The 21,822-nt window shown below is 50.9% G+C and overlaps 2 protein-coding genes across 4 annotated transcripts in view; one reads left to right on the top strand and one right to left on the bottom strand.

The window, feature by feature from the left end:
• Positions 1-5,453: 5,453 nt before the first annotated feature.
• On the bottom strand, positions 5,454-7,605 carry LOC149349963 (membrane metallo-endopeptidase-like 1). Its single transcript, XM_089576839.1, has one exon. The coding sequence runs from the start codon at positions 7,452-7,454 to the stop codon at positions 5,595-5,597; it is 1,860 nt and encodes a 619-aa protein (XP_089432965.1). The 5' UTR covers positions 7,455-7,605; the 3' UTR covers positions 5,454-5,594.
• A 6,996-nt stretch (positions 7,606-14,601) lies between these two features.
• Positions 14,602-21,822, top strand: part of LOC149349962 (uncharacterized) — a 33,851-nt gene continuing 26,630 nt past the window's right edge. The window contains exons 1-4 of one of the 3 annotated variants that reach the window (XM_089578940.1): positions 14,602-14,734; positions 14,829-14,892; positions 15,989-16,080; positions 20,566-20,641. In XM_089578940.1, the coding sequence (XP_089435066.1) occupies positions 15,989-16,080; positions 20,566-20,641 (168 nt within the window). In that variant the 5' untranslated portion in view covers positions 14,602-14,734; positions 14,829-14,892. Of the gene's footprint in view, positions 14,735-14,828; positions 14,893-15,040; positions 15,579-15,988; positions 16,081-20,565; positions 20,642-21,822 lie in introns of those variants that run through there. The other 2 variants (XM_089578941.1, XM_089578939.1) reach the window with 2 other exon arrangements.

The following is a 21,822-nucleotide window of genomic DNA, read 5'->3' as shown; positions in this document are numbered from 1 at the left end:
GACCTCGCTGCGTGCTTTGTCAACTTGTCTGATTGTGTGTTGATTTGGCTTGTCGCGTTGTATGGTTCGATGTACGAGATTAAAAAAGTCAGTGCACCTTTGGCGTCATAAGTTTATAAGAACAATCAATTAATTGAAGTTCCCGATTTGAAAATCTAAAGCACGACTTTTGAAATGTCAATGCAGCTTTCGCGTGAAAAGTTTGTGGGAAGTTTATACCTATTAAGTTTCGGAATTGAAATGCGTGGCTCTGTGGACTCCGCGGCCGCCGCGAGATGCCGCGGAGAGCCCGCTTGCCATCGATAGGCCCATGAAAGTTTGTGCTAGGATGGGGCTCCTTGCCTTACGGGACTCCAGGTGCATGGGCGTTCCCACGAAATCCGACCCCAGTTAGCAATGTTCGCGCCAGAATGTCTTTTCTAGTCTGAAAAAGACAGTGTAGGGAACAAAATCCAGAATGACTTTCGGCGCCGGTGGTTGTTTTGGTCAAAAGTGCGTGACAGTTCGAAAAAATTTCAGGGGAGGGAGGGGGGGACTGAAGCCCCCCCCCCCCCCGCCCTCCCCCCCGGCCTCAGACTGTACAACATGGACAAGCACAATCCGGTCTGCGCTAAAGGACGGCGGATTTTGTCCTTGCTCAAGAAACGCATTAACCAAGCTTGTGAGAAATCGCCAAGGCCGTCAAAAAAGACACAGTAGAAACCGACTTCCAGTCCATATCTCGTGCTAGAGTGGATGTGCGTCTCATTCTGCTGAAGACGCTGAAAACCTCCTCTCTCTTGTTGCAGGAGCAGAAAGCCCCGATTCTGCGCCCGCCTTCCTCAGTGCGTAAACCAGCCTCCTCACGTCATTTTGTCCGCGTAGCAATATACGCTGATGATAGTGCTGTTTATGCTACAGCTCCAACTAGCGGTGGTGCATACTCCTTACGACGGCTTCAGCGCTCTCTCGACGCAGTTGAACACTTCCTAAGAAGCACTGGCTTCTTTGTATCTGCAGGCAAGGGCGACGCTCTACTTGTTCATCCCTGCGGCTACAAAGCGCGCAAGTATGTCAAGGCTTCACCTCATGAGCTCCCGTATCCCCTGACGCAAGGCAGTTCGGTACGTGGGGCTCACTAGTGACTCCCGGCTCACGTGGTCCCCAGTTATCAATTGTCTCCGCAGACATGAAACGTGTTTGCAGGGTGCGGTCGAAGACTCCTGCAGCACGAGGCAAGGGATCCTCGCCAGCTTTGTGTACTCGGCTATATATGAAGCTATTAACTGAGCAAAGGCTTTGTGTGATCTGCCCCTCCTCAGCCTCAAGCCCAGCCAATGGGGGAGCATTGATGCAGACCACCGTAGTGCCAGGCGAAAGTATTATGGACTGCCTCGTACCTCTCCTGTCGCAGTCACATGCGGAGACTCGCACCTCCCCACTTTCACTTCGTGCACAAAAAGTCCTACTCAACTACATTGAACGCATTCACCGCTCACCTGACTCTAATGCTACTCTCGGTAGGCTGCTATCAAAGCCAATCACTCGTGTTGGCAAGGCTGCCAATCTAATTCAAGAACATTGTGGTCCACCTCCAGCATCGGCACCTAGCCCGCGGCTTACGCACTTACAAACAACACCCAACATCTGCACCTCATTACCAGGAGTAACCTCCAAGAGTACTCCCGTTTGTGCCCTTCGCCATGAGACATCAACCAAAATTGTTGAACTCACTGACCGACTCCTCACATATACTGACGGATTCGTCACAGCCACATCTGCGGCAGCTGCTTGCATTGCGTCATCTCTGCGCATCCAAAAGAAGTGTAGCTCCCCTCACCCTCCTCCACAACGACAGCAGAACTAGCCGCTCATTCTCTTGCCGTCGACCTCCTCAGGGGACGCCCAGAATTTTCAAAAGCGGCCATCCTTTCCGACTCTAAAGCTGCTCTCCAGTCTCTCACATTCCCTGAAAAAGGAACGCCTATCCTACAGATCAGCTCCGCCAAGCTTCATGAACTTCGTGAATCTGGATATCATATCCTCTTTCAGTGGGTTCCTTCCCACATCGATATTTAGTGAGATTAAAATACCGACCAACTCGCTCGCACGACACGTGACCCTGCATTTTCAGACGACGTCACGTCTTGCGACAGTGCACGTATCATCATACACAGACACATCACACAACACCATCCTGACAGCAAAGTAGCTGCGGCAAGGTCCCATCCCTCTAAGTTCTTCTCCGGAATTGACTGCGTCCTTCTCCTGCGCCTCAGACTTGATTGCGTGTGGACTGCGGAACAGTTAGTTATACCGTCTTCGCGTTAGTACCAGTGCTTTGTGCGGTATGAGTTGATGCGTGAGTGAAACTATTGAACATCTCTTTTGTTTGTGCACAGCTTTATCCCAAGGACGTTCACTCGATCCTCCAAGCGGAGTATCGCAAGTTAGGCCTCCTTTGCAATGGCCGTAATGCTCTTCTATTCCCCCATGGCCCGCGAGGCAAGTCTGTACGTGTCCTCTTATTCCTCCTGTCCTTTGTGACTTCCCAACCCTCCGCCCCTGTTTATAACCAAGGCGGGCGCGTATTGCTTTCGCTTCCTGTATGTACCTCCCCTCCGACTCCTCCCATCACTGTCTAACCCTGCACAGTGCGGTTGAGGTGGTCCCAGTAAGGAGACAGTTACCGTGCTGTGCTTCCCAACTCTTCTCTCCCCTCTCATCATCATCATCATCATCATCAAAAGTCTCAGCTGCGTCGTCGGGTGGGTGGGGAAGAGTGGCGCAAAAAGCGGCTATGGCAGCATCAAACCCATTCCGCGACCTTACGATCTAAGGAGCGCCGCAAAGTGATCGCGGAAGACGCGCTCGATGTCGGCAGGCTGTTCTGAGACCGCGCCGTTGGGCATGGTGACTCTTTCGATGCGGGCTAGGTGGTCATTCCAATGGCGAAGGTATACTGACATGCATAAGATGCGCTGGGGCAGACGTAAGACCGCAGTGAAACGGAAAGCTTTGGATCCCTCCTCAAGGATGCGGTGATACCGGACGCGAAGAGTTTCGAAGTACTTTCGCATCTCAAAAGCGAGTTCTCCCCCCACTGCTTCACTATGCGCATGCGGCGCAGCACATCACTGAGCGCGGCAGTGTTCCGTCAGCGCCTTGCTCTGCCTACTCGAACTAGACAGTCGCGCCATCGTGTCTTCAGGGCATCCTAAATCGAAGGCCTAAACTCATCGATACGGCTAATGAAGTCAGCCAAATCCGCGCGGATGTCGCGAACACTCAGCACGTCCTCCAGGAGAGAGACATCCATTCGCCATGTTGAGGTGCTGGCAGCACGGCCAGATGCCCACCTCAAAGAGACCACGACATGAAAGTTATATCGCTGCCGTGAAAGTTAAGGTTGCTGTGAAGCAAAGTCCACGCGGCCGTAAGATTCAGCGGGCGAACCAGCTCACCTGCTTACCGTTGTCGTCCACAGCCCGTTTAACCACCGCAGTCCTCCTGCCATCACCAAAGAAACCGGCACCACCTGCTTTGAGAACCTTGTAACCCCCGCAGCTCTCCTCCCATCATCTAAGAAAAGCGGCACCACCCCCTCTGAGAAACGCGAAAGCTTGCTCTTCCGCCCTTGGCTCCATCTCAGTCAGACTGCGGCACGAAACACGGAAGAGATTGCACGAAGCATAAAGGGTGGGAAACACGACGACGTTTTTTGCCTTTTTAAAAAGTTCGCGCAAAACAAGAACGCTCAGAATAAATGTTCCGGAAAATATATATCGACTCATTTTATTCAAAGCATTGCGTGCTCCATATTTACTGGGGCAACATTGGAACAAAACACCTAACTGCGCTACTTGCTGCACTGATGGAGCAAAATGCATTTCTTCTTCTTCTTCTTCTTCTTCACCATAAGAAAATGGCACATACCCACGCGGGGGGATTGGCCAAGGTACGGTGGTGAATGCCAAGGAAAAAAAAAGCGGGAAAAAAAGCTAAGTAAAATAATAGAATGTTTTAAATTAGAAAATATGTATTCTGTATTTGGAATAAGGGCTGTATTGCGTCTTCCTTATTAGGTGAACAACTGCCGTTACAAAATTTGGGAGGAAGGAGAATTGCGTCGGCTCCGGCTGAAAGGTGGGTGAGAGCAAAAGAAATCAGAGCGCAGAGATGGCGAGGCGCCTGCTTCCTGAGGTAATCATATTCAAAATTTTTTCTCGTTTACTCTAATAAAATTTTCTGAATAAAATTACAAAGAAATTAGCTACACATCGGGTCACATTTCATATTTAGTAGGAACGCCTGTGTACGAAATTTATCGCCGAAAACGCGGCCCCACACCTTTTTCTGAGTTCATTTTTTTTTCTGAACTATATTGCGTTGTAATATAGATTAAGCCTTCCATTGCATACCAGATGACAGAGAGCCGCCGAAAAATGTGGAGTTGTTCGCGCATGTCGCGAAACAGGTTTTTGAAAAATTGCAAAAACGATGTTTCTTGTGGTGAAATAATGTTTTAAAACAACGCAGAAAACTGCTCAATATTCCTTGCTGTCGATAAAAGACCACAATGCGCATGCATTATGTATAAAAAATTTTTGAGCGCAAAAGTAAAATGGCTGATTTTTTTGTAAATTGTTTAGCGAGACCACCTTTTGCACTCGTCCGAGAAATTCAAAGGGCTGTCACATGACCAGAAATTTTTTTCCCCCAAAGTCAATATGGGTAATTCACAGGGAAAGGTGGTCTAGCAGGCATATTGTAACCGAGCAAACGACAAGAGACAAAGAAGAAGTTCCGCGCTCCGTCCTATCGTCCCTTGTCGTTCGCGCAGTTACAATATGTAAGCACTTTAGACTGTTCAATAAAAGGCCACAAATTTTATGGCAAAGACCGGAGGGGGTTGTCTGGCTCGGAATGACCCTGTACTGTTGTGATTGGCCAGCGGAGTAATACCAAGGCGCCTCGGACAGTAGTTGCATAATTTCGTGGTGTGCCGAGGGGGAAGCAACAGCAGCTGTTTAGCACGCCGCCAAGCCTGAGCGGCTGCCAGCGGTTGCAGAATATTTTGTGGAGGCGAAAATACTTATTCAAAAAATTAGTTTTCAGGTCCTTAACAAAAGGCTAAATTTTGGCCATCAGAGGGCCTTGGTCGCAAAGGTGGGGTGGCCGCGGTAGCTGTACCGTATCCTCCTCCTCCCAACGCGCCCTTGCTCGATGGCTTTCCGGTTGGCCGTCTGGTGAACGCGGCAGTTTTCCCCGTTTACCCCCGAAGAATTTAGCTCCCATGTGCAGCTATCGCTAAAAAAGAGGTAGCCTCTGAGAAAGCAGTGCACGGCACATGTTGTTTAATGAAATGACTCTTTCCGGCAGGCGCCGTGGTGAAAGTGGATCGCCACACGTGTAGACTCTAGATTCAGATGCCTCACTGGACAGTCTGGAGAACTCCGCGCTGTTGCCTGGCTTCTTGCAGTTTCTGTCGGCATCCACGAGCACTGTTTAACTTGCTACCCACCAGTCTATGAGTTATTCAGTGTTTTTTTTTTCTCTTGGCCGCTGTGCGCAGACTGGGGCGCCGGCAACACTGGTGGGTGGCGTCCACTCCGTTACACCAGCAACGGGCACCGCTCGCGTGGGCTCATCGACTGACCTGGCTTGCATTTGAAGGCAGTTGCGAACTCTTCTAGGTTGCGCATAGCCATGTTGCAAGGACTTTCTTCATGCCCGCACCACTTGTGGCAGCTGCTAATGAAGAAAATCTGGTCAGGAGTATATATCTCAAGACCTTTAAGAAGTACGTGCTGGTGAGTCCTGCGGAAGGCTTGGAACGCGAGTCGCACGGCGCTGCTCTCCAGCACTGCTTTGCCGCCGCCATTGGGGCACTGGAGGCGATTGCGGAATTCGTCTGCGGTGGCATCGTCCCACCAGTCCCGCTTCCGGCCGCGCTCGTCGTGCCAGCGCCCCTCTTCATCCACGGAGTGCAGCAGCTGCAGTGCCATGCGTTGTCCCAAGCCGGCGTAGTTGAAGGCGGCCGGCAGCGTCTCCTCGAAGAAGGGCGTGTTGAGCATGCCGGCGGACACGACGATGCTGTTGTGCTGTGGCGAGTAAGCCACGTTCACAGACGCCTGGTTCACCTCCTCTGAGTCTCCGTGGACGCTGTGCTCTGTCACGTTTAGGTACGATCTGAGGAAGTCCGTGAGCCCGAGGTCACCCGTGTGGGAGTAGGCGCGGTTGACGGGCAACTCGTGGCGGTGTCGAGGCAGGACCCATGTGAGCTTGCGCATCTTGGCCGTTGCCATGGCCTTGGGCCGGTCGCTCATCCAGCGGCTGGCGCGCACACGGGCCGCGGCGGCCGCGCGCAGGCCCTCCGCCATCGACTCGACTGCGCGGCGCGAGCGGCGCGTCACGAAGTGGCGCACCACGAACGCGTTGTACGCGAGTGGCATCAGGTTGGCCGCGTGCGCCACGCATGTGGCCTTGACCAAGGCGGGGCTGGGCTCCAGGCGGCCCAGCGAGTTCTGCAGGGTGGTCCGGAACAGGTCATACTGGGTGAGCGAGCCGAGCACGCGGGCCGTGTGCCAGGCCACGAAGCGCCGCAACGCAGGATCCGACCGGTGGCGTCGGAAGAAGTTGGCGTACCAGCGCACTGCGACCGGCGCCTGCACGGCCACCGGCGTGTGCGTGTTAGCGCCCGGCAGCTCGGTGAGCCAGTCGCGCAGGGTGCCGCACTCGTCGGCAACCACCTCCAGGGCCACGGTGCGCTCTTCTTGCTCGTTGGGAACGGGGCGCGCAGCCAGCTCGCTCTCCACCAACCGTAGGTCGCGCTCTACGAGCTCCGGGTCGTCCCGCAGGGCCAGCTCGGTCACGCGTCGCACGTAGGCCGGCGGTCCGCTTACGGGCGGCGGCTGAACGGCCCTCAGCGTGATGCCAGTGGCGTTGCGCTCCACCGCGAACAGGAGATGCAGCGCGTGGCGCGAAGAGAGTACCAGCACAGCCCGGAAGGCGCTACCGAGCGACGCGGTGCTGGGCGTCAGGCCGAGCTGCGCGAGCAGGGCGCGCAGCGTGCCGCGGTCTCCGCCGCCGGGGGAGAGGGAGGCGACGCAGCTCTGGAACAGCGCCACCACCTTGTCGACGGCCGACTGCTTGCGGTGCGGCACCACGTACGAAGTCCAGGCATAGTTCATGATGAGCTGGACGCGCGAGCTGGCGCGCTCCATGCGCGGCCAGCCGTCGCACACAAAATGCTGCAGGTCCTCGCAGGGCGCCACCTTTCTGCTCAGCGATACGTTCAGCGCAAGCGCGGCCGTGCGGCAGGCTGCCGTTGAACATACCCCCGGGGAGCCCACCGTTCCGCGGCGGCCCAGGCAAGTGGCCAGCCCCAGAAGCGACAGGGGCAGGCCCACGAGCATGGCCCCGGTGACGCCGCAGCGCCATTTGCTGCGACCGCTGCCGCCTTGGTCGCACATTTGGCCGCCTCCAAGATGTCGTCTGTGCCTGCTGCCGGTGCGGTCGGGTGGGGCCCTGTCGCGAGAGTCTGTCACGCGCCTCGCTCGGCCCTTTTCTTCGTCGCTGCCAAGGTCCGTTGCTGCAGCCAATTCGCATTTCGCACGCTGAGAGAGGAAGACGAAAACGGGCAGAAAGAGCGGAAGTGAGCGTGGCAACGCGGGGTTCGCGCAGCAAGGTGTACGCGTGGTGGCAAAGAGGGCGGCGCATATACGTAAATACGGCTCAGAATGATGGACACCGGCCAGTTGCGAGCAAGAAGAAAAAAAATTTATGCGTTCTTCACAAAATACATTCGTTACAAATTTTGCGAAATTATGCATTGGATGTCTAAAGGAGAGAGAGAACTGGGCGGCGGCGCGGCGGCTGCTGATTCGCGCTGCACTCCTGGCACGGACTTCGTCTGAGACGGCAGTTCCGAAAGTTGAAGGTCCGCCCTCTGCGCGTTATCGCCGGCGCCGCTCTCTCTGCTGCGAGGCCTTCGTCGCCCGCCGTTCCTCGGTCTTGCCATGACGTCGATTGGCTTGCCGGGTCTTGCCTACGGCAACGTCGAGGCTTGCGCGCGCGTCGTTCGTCCTCGCGGTCTGTCTTGCTCTCCGCACAAGTCAGAGCTTCTCGTCGTGCGCGGCCGCTCCCGTCCTCGCTCGCCTCCACCTCCTCCAATCCACCTTGCCTTGTTGGTTCAACCAATTCCGTTGTCCCCCACCTTTGCGGTTTCGGCCCGCACCTTCAAGCGGACGGCATCTCAGGGGCCTCCTTGAACCACCTTTCCACCACGGTCGCACAGCTTCTGGGCCTTTTCCGCCGTATTCTCCATCGTCGCGCCGGACTGCCCGAACAAGACTCGATTCGACTGGTCCAGGCCCTTCTCAGCCGTTTTAAATATGTTACCCTGTACCTGGCGATCACGTCGTCCGACTTCGATCGCCTCAACGTGCTTCTTCGTCGAGTCTACAAGGTGTCTCTTAGCCTCCCGAAGTATATACGTCCACCCATTCTCTCCTCGCCCTCGGCCTCCACAACGCTGTCCGCGAGAGGCCCACAGCCGTCCAACACTACCGCCTCGCTCTCTCCGCCTCTGGATGACAACTTCTCGCTCACCTCTACCTTCGGTCCTCCACCCAGTTCTCTCGCGTCCCTATGCACTTTCCTCGCTCCTTGCGCTCGTCGCTCCCATTCCAGGCCATATAGACACTGTCGCCCACCTCGCCCTTCCTGCCTTTACCTCGGTCGTGGTCGATCGCCTGCTTACGGCTGCCTCCATTCACTCCTCGAACCCTCATGTGGCCGAAGAGCTCTCAGTGACCCTCGCCATGATCCTTCCTAGCTCCGCTACCTGCAGTATAGCTCCGACCCTTGTGTTACACCTTGTCCGACTCCGCTTCTGCTTGCTGCAGCTCCCGCGATCTCACCGTCGACCGTACTGTCGTGCGAGTCCTCCGTCACCTATACCTCTTCGAGATTCGCCTCGCACTCTGGTCTGGACCCCGGGTCACGCGGCTCTGGAGGGAAATCAACGGGCGCATGCCTGGGCCCGCGCTCTTTCTTACCGGGTTGACTTCCCTTCGGCCTCCTCTGACGCGAAAGTCCGTTTCGACCCCACATACCCGGTCTTGTCCGAGATTCTAGAGCATTTTCGTTCCCAACGCCGCCATGATCCCTTTCTCACCCTCGCCTCCACCGTGAGCGGTCCATTTCCCTTCGCCGACTTCACACCGGCACCTACCCGCTAACCTCGTGCGCTACCACCGCATTTACCCTACCCGCTACCATGCCAATTGCTCGCTGTTGTGCCATAGAGGTGGTCCCGTTGCGCTCGCCACCCGTTTCGTGACTGAGCGTTGCCAGCTCTCTTAGCGGTAGCGAAGACTCCGAGTCAGGCGTCGGTGAGACTAAGAAAATGCTTTACACATTATGTACAGGGCATAATATAGTTCAACATCGGCACGGGGGCCGAGAGCTATACAACGCGACTGTTCTCGCACAGCGACGATCAGCGAGACACCAGCACGTCACACCATCCGACTCCACTCGTGAGCAGCACTCGACTCACGGTGGGTCGGTCACTCGGTCACTCCGTCACACCGTCACTCCTTCCAAGCTGCAGCGTTGGGGCTTATATAGCCTGAGGAACGGTGGCCCCTCAGAACTGGCCAATCCAAAGGCAGCACTCGACGGCAGTCCGAAAGGACCAATCAGCGCGCGGGCCAACCGCTTCAAATTTTGCCGCGCGCGGTGGCGTCCGGGAGAGAAGGAATCTGGCGCCTCGCTGTCTGGCCTCTTGCGACAGGTCCAGGCGTGTTGCTTGCAGATGCTTCTCCTTAGGACTCCGCTGCCGTACGGCGCAGCATCGTGGCTTGTCAGGGAGCGTTAGGGCGCGTGCCTTGCGGCGCAGCACCAGGGCTTGTCAAAAAGGGACGCTCGTAGGAGAAAGCGGCCGGCAGAATTGGAATCCGGGCGGGTTTCCCGGCATGACACCGCGCAGGGAGCATGCCACTTTATTTCACACCGTCTGGATCTGCCAGGCCATTCGGGCAGCCCCTCAGGTGCCCGTCCAAAATGCAGCCGGCTGGAAGCGTGCCCTTCTGTCGCCCGACCTGGTTGATCAGCGCCAGCTGGGCGGCTGGGCTGCGGTGGCCACGAGGGCTGTTGAGGCCCTGGACTAAGGGCTCCACTACCAGTCCACCTCAACCCGACCAATAAAGATTTTTTCCACCACCACCACCACCCCCCACAACACCCATAGCACTGCGGCACAGCAGCTGCTGCGCCATCCGGGCGCGCTGGTTTTTCAGTTTGTCGTTTTGTTTTTCCAGCCACCCGCAGAGGAAATCTTGGCTGAGCTCCCTATAATACTTTCGTTTCCGAGCTTCACTGGCTGTGGGGCGCATCACCCCGCGGCAGCAGACGAGGAGAAAACATAGTCCTATTGCTTCGGGCTTGTTTTTTTAAAGGTAAATTGGTTTCCGAGGGAAGGAAATGGCGCAGTATCTGTCTCACACGGCCTATGGCTTCAGTGCCGCGTTTCTGGCACAACGTTGTCAATACCAACGCATGCAGCGCACATCTGTCACACCCGCCGCGTAACTTAAAGCACGATTGAGGTGTCCAATGTTCCAAGATGGCAGTTATGTGCCTTCCCTTTGCTTTCCCAGCTCCATGCTTAAAGCGCGGCTACAGGGAGTCCACTGTGCCAGGGGGGCCAGTTATGCGCCTCTCCCTTGCTTTCGAAGCTCGAGGTCATTTGGAGGTGAAAACAGTGGTCGTTAAGGTACCGTACTGAAGCTTTCGCTTCAAAATTACTTTGGCATGTACTGTGCATTGCGTCGTGTGCGTTTGCTTGCATGCTGCTTGGAAAGATCGTCACGCGCATGCGACCTGTATATATATGTTAATATGTAAATAGATTTATTGCTCAGTGTACAGCCTTTGTCAAAAGTTTAGAGCCCAGGCGGTTTGCTTCTAAGCACTATTGTGGCGCTTGTGGAAGTCCTACGCATCGGAGGGAGCAGGACCAAAAATCTTCTTACCTTCAGGAGATTTTGGACGCTGAGGACGCATTACGGGCAAAGCAGTGTGGCCCAGCAGCAAACCCCCTGGGCTCTAGACTTCTGACAAAGGCTGTACCTCTCAAATGATACATATTTTTAGCGCAACCAGGACAGGAACGCAAAGAACGAAAGACAAACACGAGCGCTCGTGTTTCTCTTTCGTTGTTTGTGTCCCCGTCTTGGTTGCGCTAAAAATATGTATAATTTGTCACAAATCCAACTAGCGCAACATCTCTTTCAAGGTGTACCTCTCCCCATATCCTTTCTAACTGTCCCCTCACCTATTTCATTTCACTTCTACACACTACCTGCTATCCTTTATTTCCGCTGCCCCAGCTGTGCTTCCTGTAGCGATGGCAGTTAAAAATTTTTCCTTCCATTTTCTATGTTTATTAAACCACATATTTACTTTGTCTTCTGGCAAGTACCACCACCCTACTTCGAAGGGGCGCGCTTCCATCCATCCATCCATCCATCCATCCATCCATCCATCCATCCATCCATCCATCCATCCACCCACCCACCCACCCGTCCGTCCGTCCGTCCGTCCGTCCGTCCGTCCGTCCGTCCGTCCGTCCATCCATCCATCCATCCATCCATCCATCCATCCATCCATCCATCCAGTGCTTTTCAGGCAGACGCGTAGGAAATGGTTTTTCCAAAAAGGAAAAGGCGCAGTAATCCTCTCCCATCTCTATGGACACTCGAACCGCGCTGTAAGGGAAGGCAGGTAGGTGGAAGTGATAGAAGAGAGGGAGAAAAAGGTGCCGTAGTGGGGGCTTCGGCGGATGGCACAGCACACGGGCGTCTTCACGTTTGGTTCGAACCCGGCAACAACGGCTCAGTAGCCGAGTGCGCCCTAATTACTGAGCCACCGCGGCATGTTCGCATATAGTTTCTGATATTAAGGAACACTATGGCGTTGCGGCTGGCAGTTCTGCCATCGGCGGAGTAATACGTAGTAATACGCGGAGATATACCTCCGAAAATGTGCGCAACAAAGCGCGACGGCATCCCACAGGTCGAACGAAAAAGTGTAGATCCATGGATGTCGCGGGACTGCAAATTTGGCGAGTGGGGTAGACACGCCCGGGACCCTCTAGTAAGGGGAACCGTGACCGCGGACGCACCACAAGGAAAGAAGCGAGGCGTGCGCATCGGATCGGGCTGTGGGGCATCACCCCGCGGCAGCAGACGAGGAGTCCATTTGCTTAGGACTTGTTTTTGAAGCGAAAAGCTTCACTAGGCTCGTCAACACCGCGCTTCGCGTGGGCCACCCCTGGGCGCCGCCGCGGCGCGCCCTTCCTCCTCCTCTCCACCCCCTCCGTTCTCCTCCTCGCCACGTGTTTACCCTTCGCCGCTGCTAGCGGTTCTTATCGCGTTCTTATCGCGTTATCGCAAGGCGTTGCGATAACGCCCGAGCGGCGGCGGCGGCGGACATAAAAGAGGCCGCGCGCCGCGGCGCGCGCTCCATCGCGACTTCTCCTCGCCACCGGTTTACCCCTGCCGCTGCTGCGCGGTATCCGCCGCCGCCCCAAGAGATGGTTTTTTCGCAAGGCGTTGCGAGAACGCACGTGTGAGCGGCGGCGGCGGCCGTAGAAGAGACGTAGACATTCGCCATGGAAGGAAGAAAAGAAGACCAAGAAGTGGTAGCGAGGGAGTTGGCTCAAAATCTATACCGCTATCGTGGTGCTCCCAGTGCATTGTGCGCGAACTGCGACAGCCATGACGTCAAACAAAGCATAACTGCAGCTTTTCGCTTGTATATCCAAGCTTAACCAGAGCTAAGCCACTGCCAATTTTTTTTTTCGATGATATGCTCTCTGAACCATATGTACAGTTTTATCAAACTGTTACGTGACGTCCAAAAAGGGTAATAAAAATGACTTTGGCTGCCTTCACGGTTTTCATTGGCAAACGAAAGGTGATGAGGTTGGGTCCGAAAGCAAGGAGTCCACGCGTATTTTTATTTCCGTGAGTTTAATTTGCTAGTATGTTATGTGCGACCGAAAAATACTCTTTGGTGCACCTTTAGATCACCTTAGGAACGCCAGTCGTCGCCTAAGTTCGTTCAGGCTGGCCTAACTCCGTGTTTTCTGTTCTGGAGGCATCACCTGCGGCGCGCCGTCAACGGGAGTTAAAAGCATTTCATGCATGCCTGTATCCAGTCTGTATATAAAGAGTACAATTATAACATATCAATGTATAGTCAGTTGGGTTAATACATTTCAGGAGGACGATCGCTTTGTCAGCGTCCGTTGCAAATATATCCGTGGGGTGGGAATACTGCCAGAATTGCAGCCGGCTTCCATGGTTTTGAAACAAACAACGCCGCTTGAAATCCTACCAGATCCGCGCGGGTACCGCAGTATTTCATGCATCTCACTGATTCATACATACAAACTCAGCTTACCCGACGGTAAGGAATATGTCGCACTGAAACGGTACTCAGAATGCGCAGGAGTCACTGCACCTGAAAATATCAACCGAGAGTTCAGCGCACGGGAGTACCCAGATCAAGCTAGCGGCTGAGTTACAGCACGATTGTGCGAATGTACGATTACACACACACGCGCGCGCGCGCGCACACACACACGCACACACACACACACACACACACACACACACACACACACACACACACACACACACACACACACACACACACACACACACACACACACACACACACACACACACACACACACACACACACACACACACACAGACCAGCCGTCCCTCTTTTCCTACCAATCCTGCCGCCGCCGCCTTTTTACGCCTCTTTAGTGCAGTAATTGAGATACTCAAAATTAACGTATACCGGCTTAACGGATGTCTGCATTTCCGCCGCGGTGGCTCAGTGGCTATGGTGCTCGGCTGCTGGCCCAAAAGACGCGGGTTCGATCCCGGCCGCGGCGGCTAGAATTTCTTTGGAGGAGAAATTCTAGAGGCCCGTGTGCTGTGCGATATCAGTGCACGTTAAAGAACCCCAGGTGGTCGAAATTTCCGGAGACCTTCACTACGGCGTCTCTCATAGCCTTAGTCGCTTTGGGACGTTAAACCCCACAAAACCAAACCAAACCAGCATTTCCTTGACTATTTTTTTTTTTGCTTTGAAGAGGAGCACTATCCTTTCAATCACCTAAACTCAGCTACTAGAAGCAGCGTTCCAAAGCAGGAATCTTGCATTAAAGTTGGCTGTTGTCTGCCATCTTAGACCGCTGCTCAAAGGCCAGCGCCTTCGGATTCGCGCCACATGAACAACGTAGCGAAAAAACAAAAACAAAAAAAGTGCTCCAACCAACGGCCGCGCTCCCCACAATCGCAGTTCGAGTTGGGGGCACATATAGCGCATCTGAGAGAAAATTCAAGAAATGCACTTAACACAGCGTTGAATAGTCCCTTGTGAACTCTTGAATACACGACACCAAAACTTGTTGAAATAACGTTCCCCAGCTATCATAGCCCAAAGTACCCAAAGCGCCGAAAGATCTACGTTTTAAAGCGGAAGGCTGCGATTTGGACTGCGCTCCTTCTGCGCATGCCCCCCACTTGGGCGCGCTAGTGCGCGGAGGTTGCGAGGTGCTCTCATTGTTGTAAGTCTGCGCGAGCGGTGTTGGTGGCGGGGGAACTTTCCGTCGGTTCATTTTTCAAACGCGCGGTACTTGAAGAATTGGGAAAAGAAGTTTGCGGTAAATACACCTTCTAGATTTGGTTTACGTAACATGTATTTTCTCTATCCTGGTAGTCTGTTAATGATGCCATAAATATTTATTTTGTCCTCAGGAAATTTGAAGTGGACTGTGGAAAAAAAAAAACCGTTGCGCGCGCAACGGACGCACCGGTCTAAGTGAGTACCTTGTTTTGCTATAAAAAAAAAAAAAAAGTTCTTGGGATGAATTTGAATCTTTAAGCTCATGTAATGTTGTTATTGAAACTGGTTGCTTTTGCTGCGTTTTTCTCCAACATTTGTGCCGGTTCCCGTGTTATGGTAACGGCGGCAGCCCATGTGGTTGGAAGCGTTCGCGTGTTCATACGTTTAATTCCTTGTTTCACTATATTAAGCGTTGCTTCTGGCTATGGAAGCGTTCAGGGATTCTCTGTTGTGCAGTCTCTTGTTCTTTTGTTGATGTTTTTGAGCAACGGTCAGGTTTTGTTAAAACATTGTAATTGCTGTGGATCTAGAACGCGTTCTTCTTTGTTATAAGAGAAGGAGCCCCTTCTACGTGTTGTGAAGTTCAGCGATCCACGCTTGTTCTCGTTGTTCAAAATTTATCCTCGGCGAATGCATAAGCCGGCGCCGAGCGTTATTGAAGCTTGCGCTTGTGCTGCGTTTCCCCCGCAGCCTTTGCACCGATCGCCGTTTTTTCTGAGTGACGCTGGTGAATTTTTTGTCCTAGTGCATGAAGCGTTGCTGTTGGCTTAAAAAGCGTTCGGACGTTTTTTTGCTCATCTGGTGTCGTATGCATCTTACGAAATCCCTCACGGTGGACTTTGAACTGGAGCGCGTTTAGGAGGAGAGCCCCCTTCAGCGTGGTGAGTGCAAATGACGCTTGTTTGCATCGTTGGAAGTCGGCGATGAGCATTCTGAATTTAATAAAGCACTTACGTTTCATGTGCACGGAATCGTTGATACAATTTGTTTAGGCTGAGGCCCGATGCGAAATGCTGAAAGGCGAAAGGTGGTGTATGGTCGCTGCGAACTATCATAATTAGCGTGTTGGGGGACTGATTTCGACGTGCGCGGTTTTGTCCGTCTTTTAGCGCGCTTGACTTGAACCCTGCATTGCTGCTACGTCCACTGTTCGCTGCTCGGTAGTTATGGCAGACTTTTATCATAATTTGTTTATCTGGGGGCCGTTTTGCCCTAGTTGAGGAGGGTTTCAACATGCACAGTTTTCTTCGACCTTAAGCGCACTCATTTTTTTTTCTCTCTCTCTCTTTAGATGGCCTGGTATCCGAAGATTGTCACTGTTAAAAAGGATGGAACCACAGGCTCCGAGTACCCATTTCCAACGGGTCGATGCTCGGTTGGCGGGTATGTATATTTATTCTATGGTTGTGGTTGTTATACGAGGAATCACATTGTCATCATGCTCAGCCTCAAAACAAAAACACTGCTTTTGCTAGCTGCTGCTTTGTGTGAGAGCTGCTGTTACCTTGGGAGTATGGCAGTAGTAACATTCACTTTGTGAAACCTGCGTCCGAGGTGAAGGTGCAGTGACTTATGTGTTTCGCGCATGATGACCCAAGTTGCTGCTGCACCGTTCCCCATACTATTACTGCAGTGAATTTGCATTGCATTCTGCCTTTGTATCGCTGTCACTGGGGCTCCAAAGTGCTTCGGAATTCTATTATCAGCTCAAGTATTCAAGTTTCATTGACCATTTTTAGAAAGCTTCTTTTGCATCAGGTATGTATAGGCTGTTTCACACTGAAAGGGAAACTGGGAGAGCGTGGTCGACGCGCTCCGAGAACCACAGTCTCCGACAGCCGGGAAGAATCGGCGGCAAAGACTGGTGTGGAATAACCACAGCCGGGTGCTGTTGCCTCGCGTGCTCATGATGCCGCCCATTCTTGCTGGCTCTCGGCAGCAGCAGTTCTCGAAGCGTGTCGGCCATGCGCTCCCAGTTTCCCTTTAGGTGTGAAACAGCCTGCAGCCTACTACGAGCATTTGGGGTCACTTGATAGGAAGCATATGTCAAAATACAGTTACTATGTAACATTAGTGAACATATCGAAAGAACAGAAGCTGGGCATATTTGTACTCCATTCTGAATTGCAGCACGATAAACCAAGCATGCAGGACTTCTTTTGTCTTGTCTCATCATTCGCCTCTGTGCATTTTGCAACAAATGTTTTGAGTGGCAACAGTTACGGTAGACATTTAGCAGGTATTATTATGACAAATTTGGGTGCTAGTTTTACAGCACTAGCTAGTTGTTAAAGCTAAGGCTCCCAGGCAAATTGTCTCATCATGGTTGCTGAAAAGCGTCCGTGGAGCCAAGCGTGACCCGAAGGAGGGGAGTGGGTCATGCACCCTGCACGAGGTGCGACACCACGGAGGCGAGATCACGTTACGATGCTCCATGCATAGTTCGTGTCTTGTGCTAATTTTCTGAAAACAGACATTGCAAAGGTCGTGCAAAGGTTATGGGAAATGCACATGTCTATTTGGCGTCATTTCGTGTCTTTGCGTCTGGAGCAGAGTCTGATTGGGACCCCCGGCCTGCATTGTCCTCTGCATAATCTATTATTGCATGTTATTGACACTGATTTTCCACATTACCATTTGTCTAATTGCCATTAAATTTTTTTATCGGTAAAAAGCAGGAAATGGTGAAAGTGTCTGCCCCTACTGTAACCTAATAGTTTGTTGAGCTCAGTAAAGTGAGCATTTTGCTTGATGTTTTTCTTTTGAACTTGTCTTGTCTAAATCTGGTGTTGAGAACCCAAGTGAAGGAAGTAGCAGAACTTGAGAGAGGAAACACTGGCACTTCATTCCAGGGTGAAGTGTGTGAAGTTGAGTGAGGGCAGTCTTGTTTTACAATATTTGTGGTTTTCCTGATTCTGAGGCCAATACAAGAAAAGCTCATCATACTGCTGTCACAGATGCACCTTTTATCATTATTGAGTCTATAGGGATCAAGCTTGATGCAGATCTGGTGCTGCTGTGTGGCCAATTAAACTGAGGTTGATCCCAGCCTGCTTGTCCAGAAGCTGGTTCCTGAAGTGCGATTGAGCTTTTCGATTCTGGTTGAGGGCTACCGCCTTGTGGTGAAGAAACATTCAAATTAAAACTAAAATGAAACATACAGCGATATATTCCATAAAAGCTGTAAAATTCTTAAATAAGTATTTAATTAAATGGAGCTTGATTTCCAAAACTGTGTTAATGTGCAACACCTCACACTTGCCTGGACACTAATGAACAAGCAAGGAAGTGCAAATTTTTGCATGGGTTGGTAGTATTGTGTTTCTTGTGGAACCCACTGTAGATGTGTCACAGCTACAGGACGTTCAGTCAGAAATATTTTGGCTTGTACATGGTTATGAGCTAGGGGTGTGCAAGTCGTAAAGTATTCGATTCGATCCTAATGTTTGGTATTTTAAAAGTACAAGAAGGAGCTAGCACAAGACACATGGATATGGGTGCCCCTTTCCGGCACCTGACGCAGGGCTGCACACAGTGCACAGCAGCTGCACAAGGACGAAGTCGCAATTAAGAACAACATTCGGACGTCCCACAAATGTGTCTGCACTGCATGTAGGTTAACCCCCCAAATTTCCGATGGCCGTTTTTGCAAAAAAGTCGACACAGAATGTGATGGCTTTGTGTGTTAGAAGAATACATGATTTTGAAAGTGCTTATTGTGTCATTTAACCTTTTTTGTGTGCCAGAAGTATTCGAAACATTCAGTTTGAATTCACTTTGAACCAGAAGCCCACTATTTGCACACCCCAATTATTGTCTTCTGTAACCACCCTACTGGTTATGCTGTTAATTCTTGAAGGAATGTCAGTCATCACGTTGTCGGCACCGTGCGTCCATCTACCCCTCACCCCACTCCGTGGTGAAATTGCTTCTATTGCAGTTGCGGTTGCGCTGTGTGTGGTAGGCTAAACCTAATCTAAGCGTGCAGTGGACTCAGTGGGCTGCTTTTTGTTCAGTGATAGATAAAGCATTTTTGAAAGGGAAGCTACCCATCAGGTGTGTGTTTTGAGTTTTTTTTTTTTTATAGTGCGGTACCTGCTTATAGTGCAGATTTTTGTGGCCCCTGCACCATAAATGATCTACACTCTAGATTATGAAATCTTTCATGTCTATCTTCCATGTTGTTTTGTCATAGGTTTGTTTTAATGTTACAGAGGTGTGATGATAAAAAGGTGACACACTACACTCGACGACAGCTTTTCTTGGCAGCGAAGGGAAAGCTTTAGGGGTGGAGTGTTCATGACTGTATTATACCCCTGTCACACGGGCATTTCGAAGGCCCTCGAACCGATAGTCTATCGACTCAAAGGCGATCGAGCATTGTTACACGGCCAGTTTGAATGGCCATCGAGTCAATAGTCTATTGAGTCAACGGAGCAGCCCGGAACTCTATCAAGATTTCGAGGGCCTTCGAGCATTGTCCAAGGTTGCTAGCATTGCTTCGAACGGCACGATACATAAGCATGAACAAACATTATTCTCTCAAACTTTAATGCAAGCAGTAAACTATTAGTCTGCACAATAATTTAAGAATTGTATTGGTCTGGTTTAAAGCTCATTATTTTTATGCTCTCCATCGCAGAAGCCGATCGGCCCAGGCTGATTTCTGCCGCGCGGCGACAAACATGGCAGCGCCCTTCAAAGCCAAACCCCTCGCTTCGAACTGAATTCTCGTTGTTGCTGCCTTTTTCAGTCCGTTCACTGGTCATAAATGGGGCACCGGTCTTTCGCCTCATCTCACCTTGCCTATAAGGAAGCGCATAAGTGATAAATTTGCTTTATTGTTTATTTAGAGTGATGATTCTGCCGATTCTAGGCTTAAGAACAGAGTCGGTTTGTTGACAGTAATGGTTCCCGTCCTGACAACCAGATGGCGGCACTATAGACTGAGTTTATTTTTGCGTCTGTGCTAGCATACGCTGAAATAAAAGTGCGAATGCGCGTGCATTTAGCATATGTAAGCATGCATACGCTTGTGGTACGTAGACAGCTTAAATTTATGCTCTTTTCTCACTGTATCTGTGTACTCCGCGAGCGCCGACGTGGTGTGCAAAAGCGAGAAACAGCAGTGGCTTGGCAGTTCCTCCTCACCCGGGCGTCAACAGATGAGAACAGGTCCCAGTATTTGCATCAAGCGAATCCGCTTCGCATTCCGGATTTTTGGACAAGTGTGAACGTGCCTTATGACTGCAAAAACAGTGTATTTCAACATTTAGTTAGGTTTTACAAAAATTATTTATTTGTGCGAAATTGAACGTAGCGATTGTAGCGATTTGCCTACCGAACGTAGCGATTTGCCATGTAGTAGCATCACAACTCCCTCGAGTTCGATGGCGATCGAAAATCTCGAAGGCCCTCGACTCGATGGCCATTGACACTGGCCGTGTTCGACTGCACAACAGTGCACCAGGTCTCCTGGTGTGTTTCTCTTTCCACGGTACTGGCACTATTTTGCTGGGGCAGTTGGCAGCATTTTTAGAAGCTCCTTGCGACTAGATGTGCCTAGCAATTTTGCAATTGAGAAAAGTGTTTTTTTTCTTGACCTACAACATTGAAAGTTGCAGTTGTTACAAATATGCCTTAAGTAATGAATATGACAATATATTATGCTTTAAGAGAGAGCTAATAACTGCAAGCAGGGACTGTTTTCAGCTGTATAGGAAGAGAGGGCGTTTTTCGGTTCTGTAGCTTTTGCACCTTTGCAAGAAAAAGTTGTCGTGCACTGCACTGGTGGCAGGACTTCTAACATTAGTAAGTTGTACACACCACAGGCATGCCCTGAAACTAATTCTATCTTGGTTACACTAGAATCGCTGGCTGTGACATCTACATACGGGGAGCTGGTTCGACCCATTGCCTGTTCATTGTGGACAAAAATAAGCAGGTGAATATGTGTTTCTGTTGACTTATGTTGCTTTAATTCAATTCTGTGGAGACACTGCAGGGATTGATTGGTTTTTTTATTTGTCACCACAGAACGTTGCTTACTAATAGCTGTTGAATAGTGTTTTTAGGAATTTTTTGTCTGCGTGTATGTGTGCATGCCTATATGACGTGTATTGGCAGCTTATTCTGCTAATTTAAGCTTTCCTTGCCGGCTCTGAATGCTTTTTTTTTTTTTTGAATTACTAAGCTCCCAAGTTGCAATGATAACAAAAGTTCCAAATGGTCTTCAGGGGGACATGCTCCAGAACAAACAGTTTTGGTAATATTTGTTCCAGGTGACTGAAAATTTCACAGTTGATAGGTTTTTCCCTGTTATTTTTAAATCTGTTGTTAATTTTTGCGAATCATGCAGTTGAAATATAGGGGTGTTTTTGTGCACCTATTGTCGTCAGTATAGACAAGAGGGCAGTGAAAAATATCTCCTTTTGCTCTCTGTGATTCCTTTTATGCTGTAAGGAAAAAGTGCTCTGTGTATAAAATTTCCAGACTTCTTAAAAATTAGCACTCTTTAGAATGTCTCTTTGATGGGGCTCCAATGGTTGTAGCAAATTTCAATAACTTTTGCTACCAGAAATTCCAATAAAAATAGTACAGCTGCATTCTGCTTATAATACAGCATGACCATACCAAATTTAATTATGTTGTGGCTCAAGAATGTAATGCACAAGCTCTGAGGTAGCATGAGAATGATAAATGAAGGAAAATGCATTCCAAGTGGTATAAAGAGACAGTGGTGACGCAGATTCGGGAGGCACCAGAAACGCGTTTCTGATGTCTTTTTCGAGCTGTGAAGCTGCTGGAAGACTCGTTTGAATCAGGAAGGCTGTCTCTACCTGCCTGAAACATCTCACTGGCAGGAAACGGTGCTATTCAAATTTGTTGCGGCCATGAAAGTAGCTCAGCACTGGTCATATTTCAGTCACTTGGCGTATTTGTGTCGCAGTTTTGGTATAAGCAATTCCACTTCTGTATTCTACTCTAGTACTGTTTGACGTGAAAGATGAAGGATTGCACATAATAAAACAAGCATAAATCAGAAATATTATTTTTAGACTAAAATTGCTATTTTTCAGCCGTGTGTCGTCTTATGCTTTTATGATTTACACTCCTCTAAGATTT

This window comes from Amblyomma mixtum, chromosome 3 (assembly GCF_055824585.1).
Source record: "Amblyomma mixtum isolate Tamu chromosome 3, ASM5582458v1, whole genome shotgun sequence".
NCBI lineage: Eukaryota > Metazoa > Arthropoda > Arachnida > Ixodida > Ixodidae > Amblyomma > Amblyomma mixtum.
Note: the sequence above shows the minus strand (reverse complement) of the source record. Positions and strands in the feature narration are given on the sequence as shown.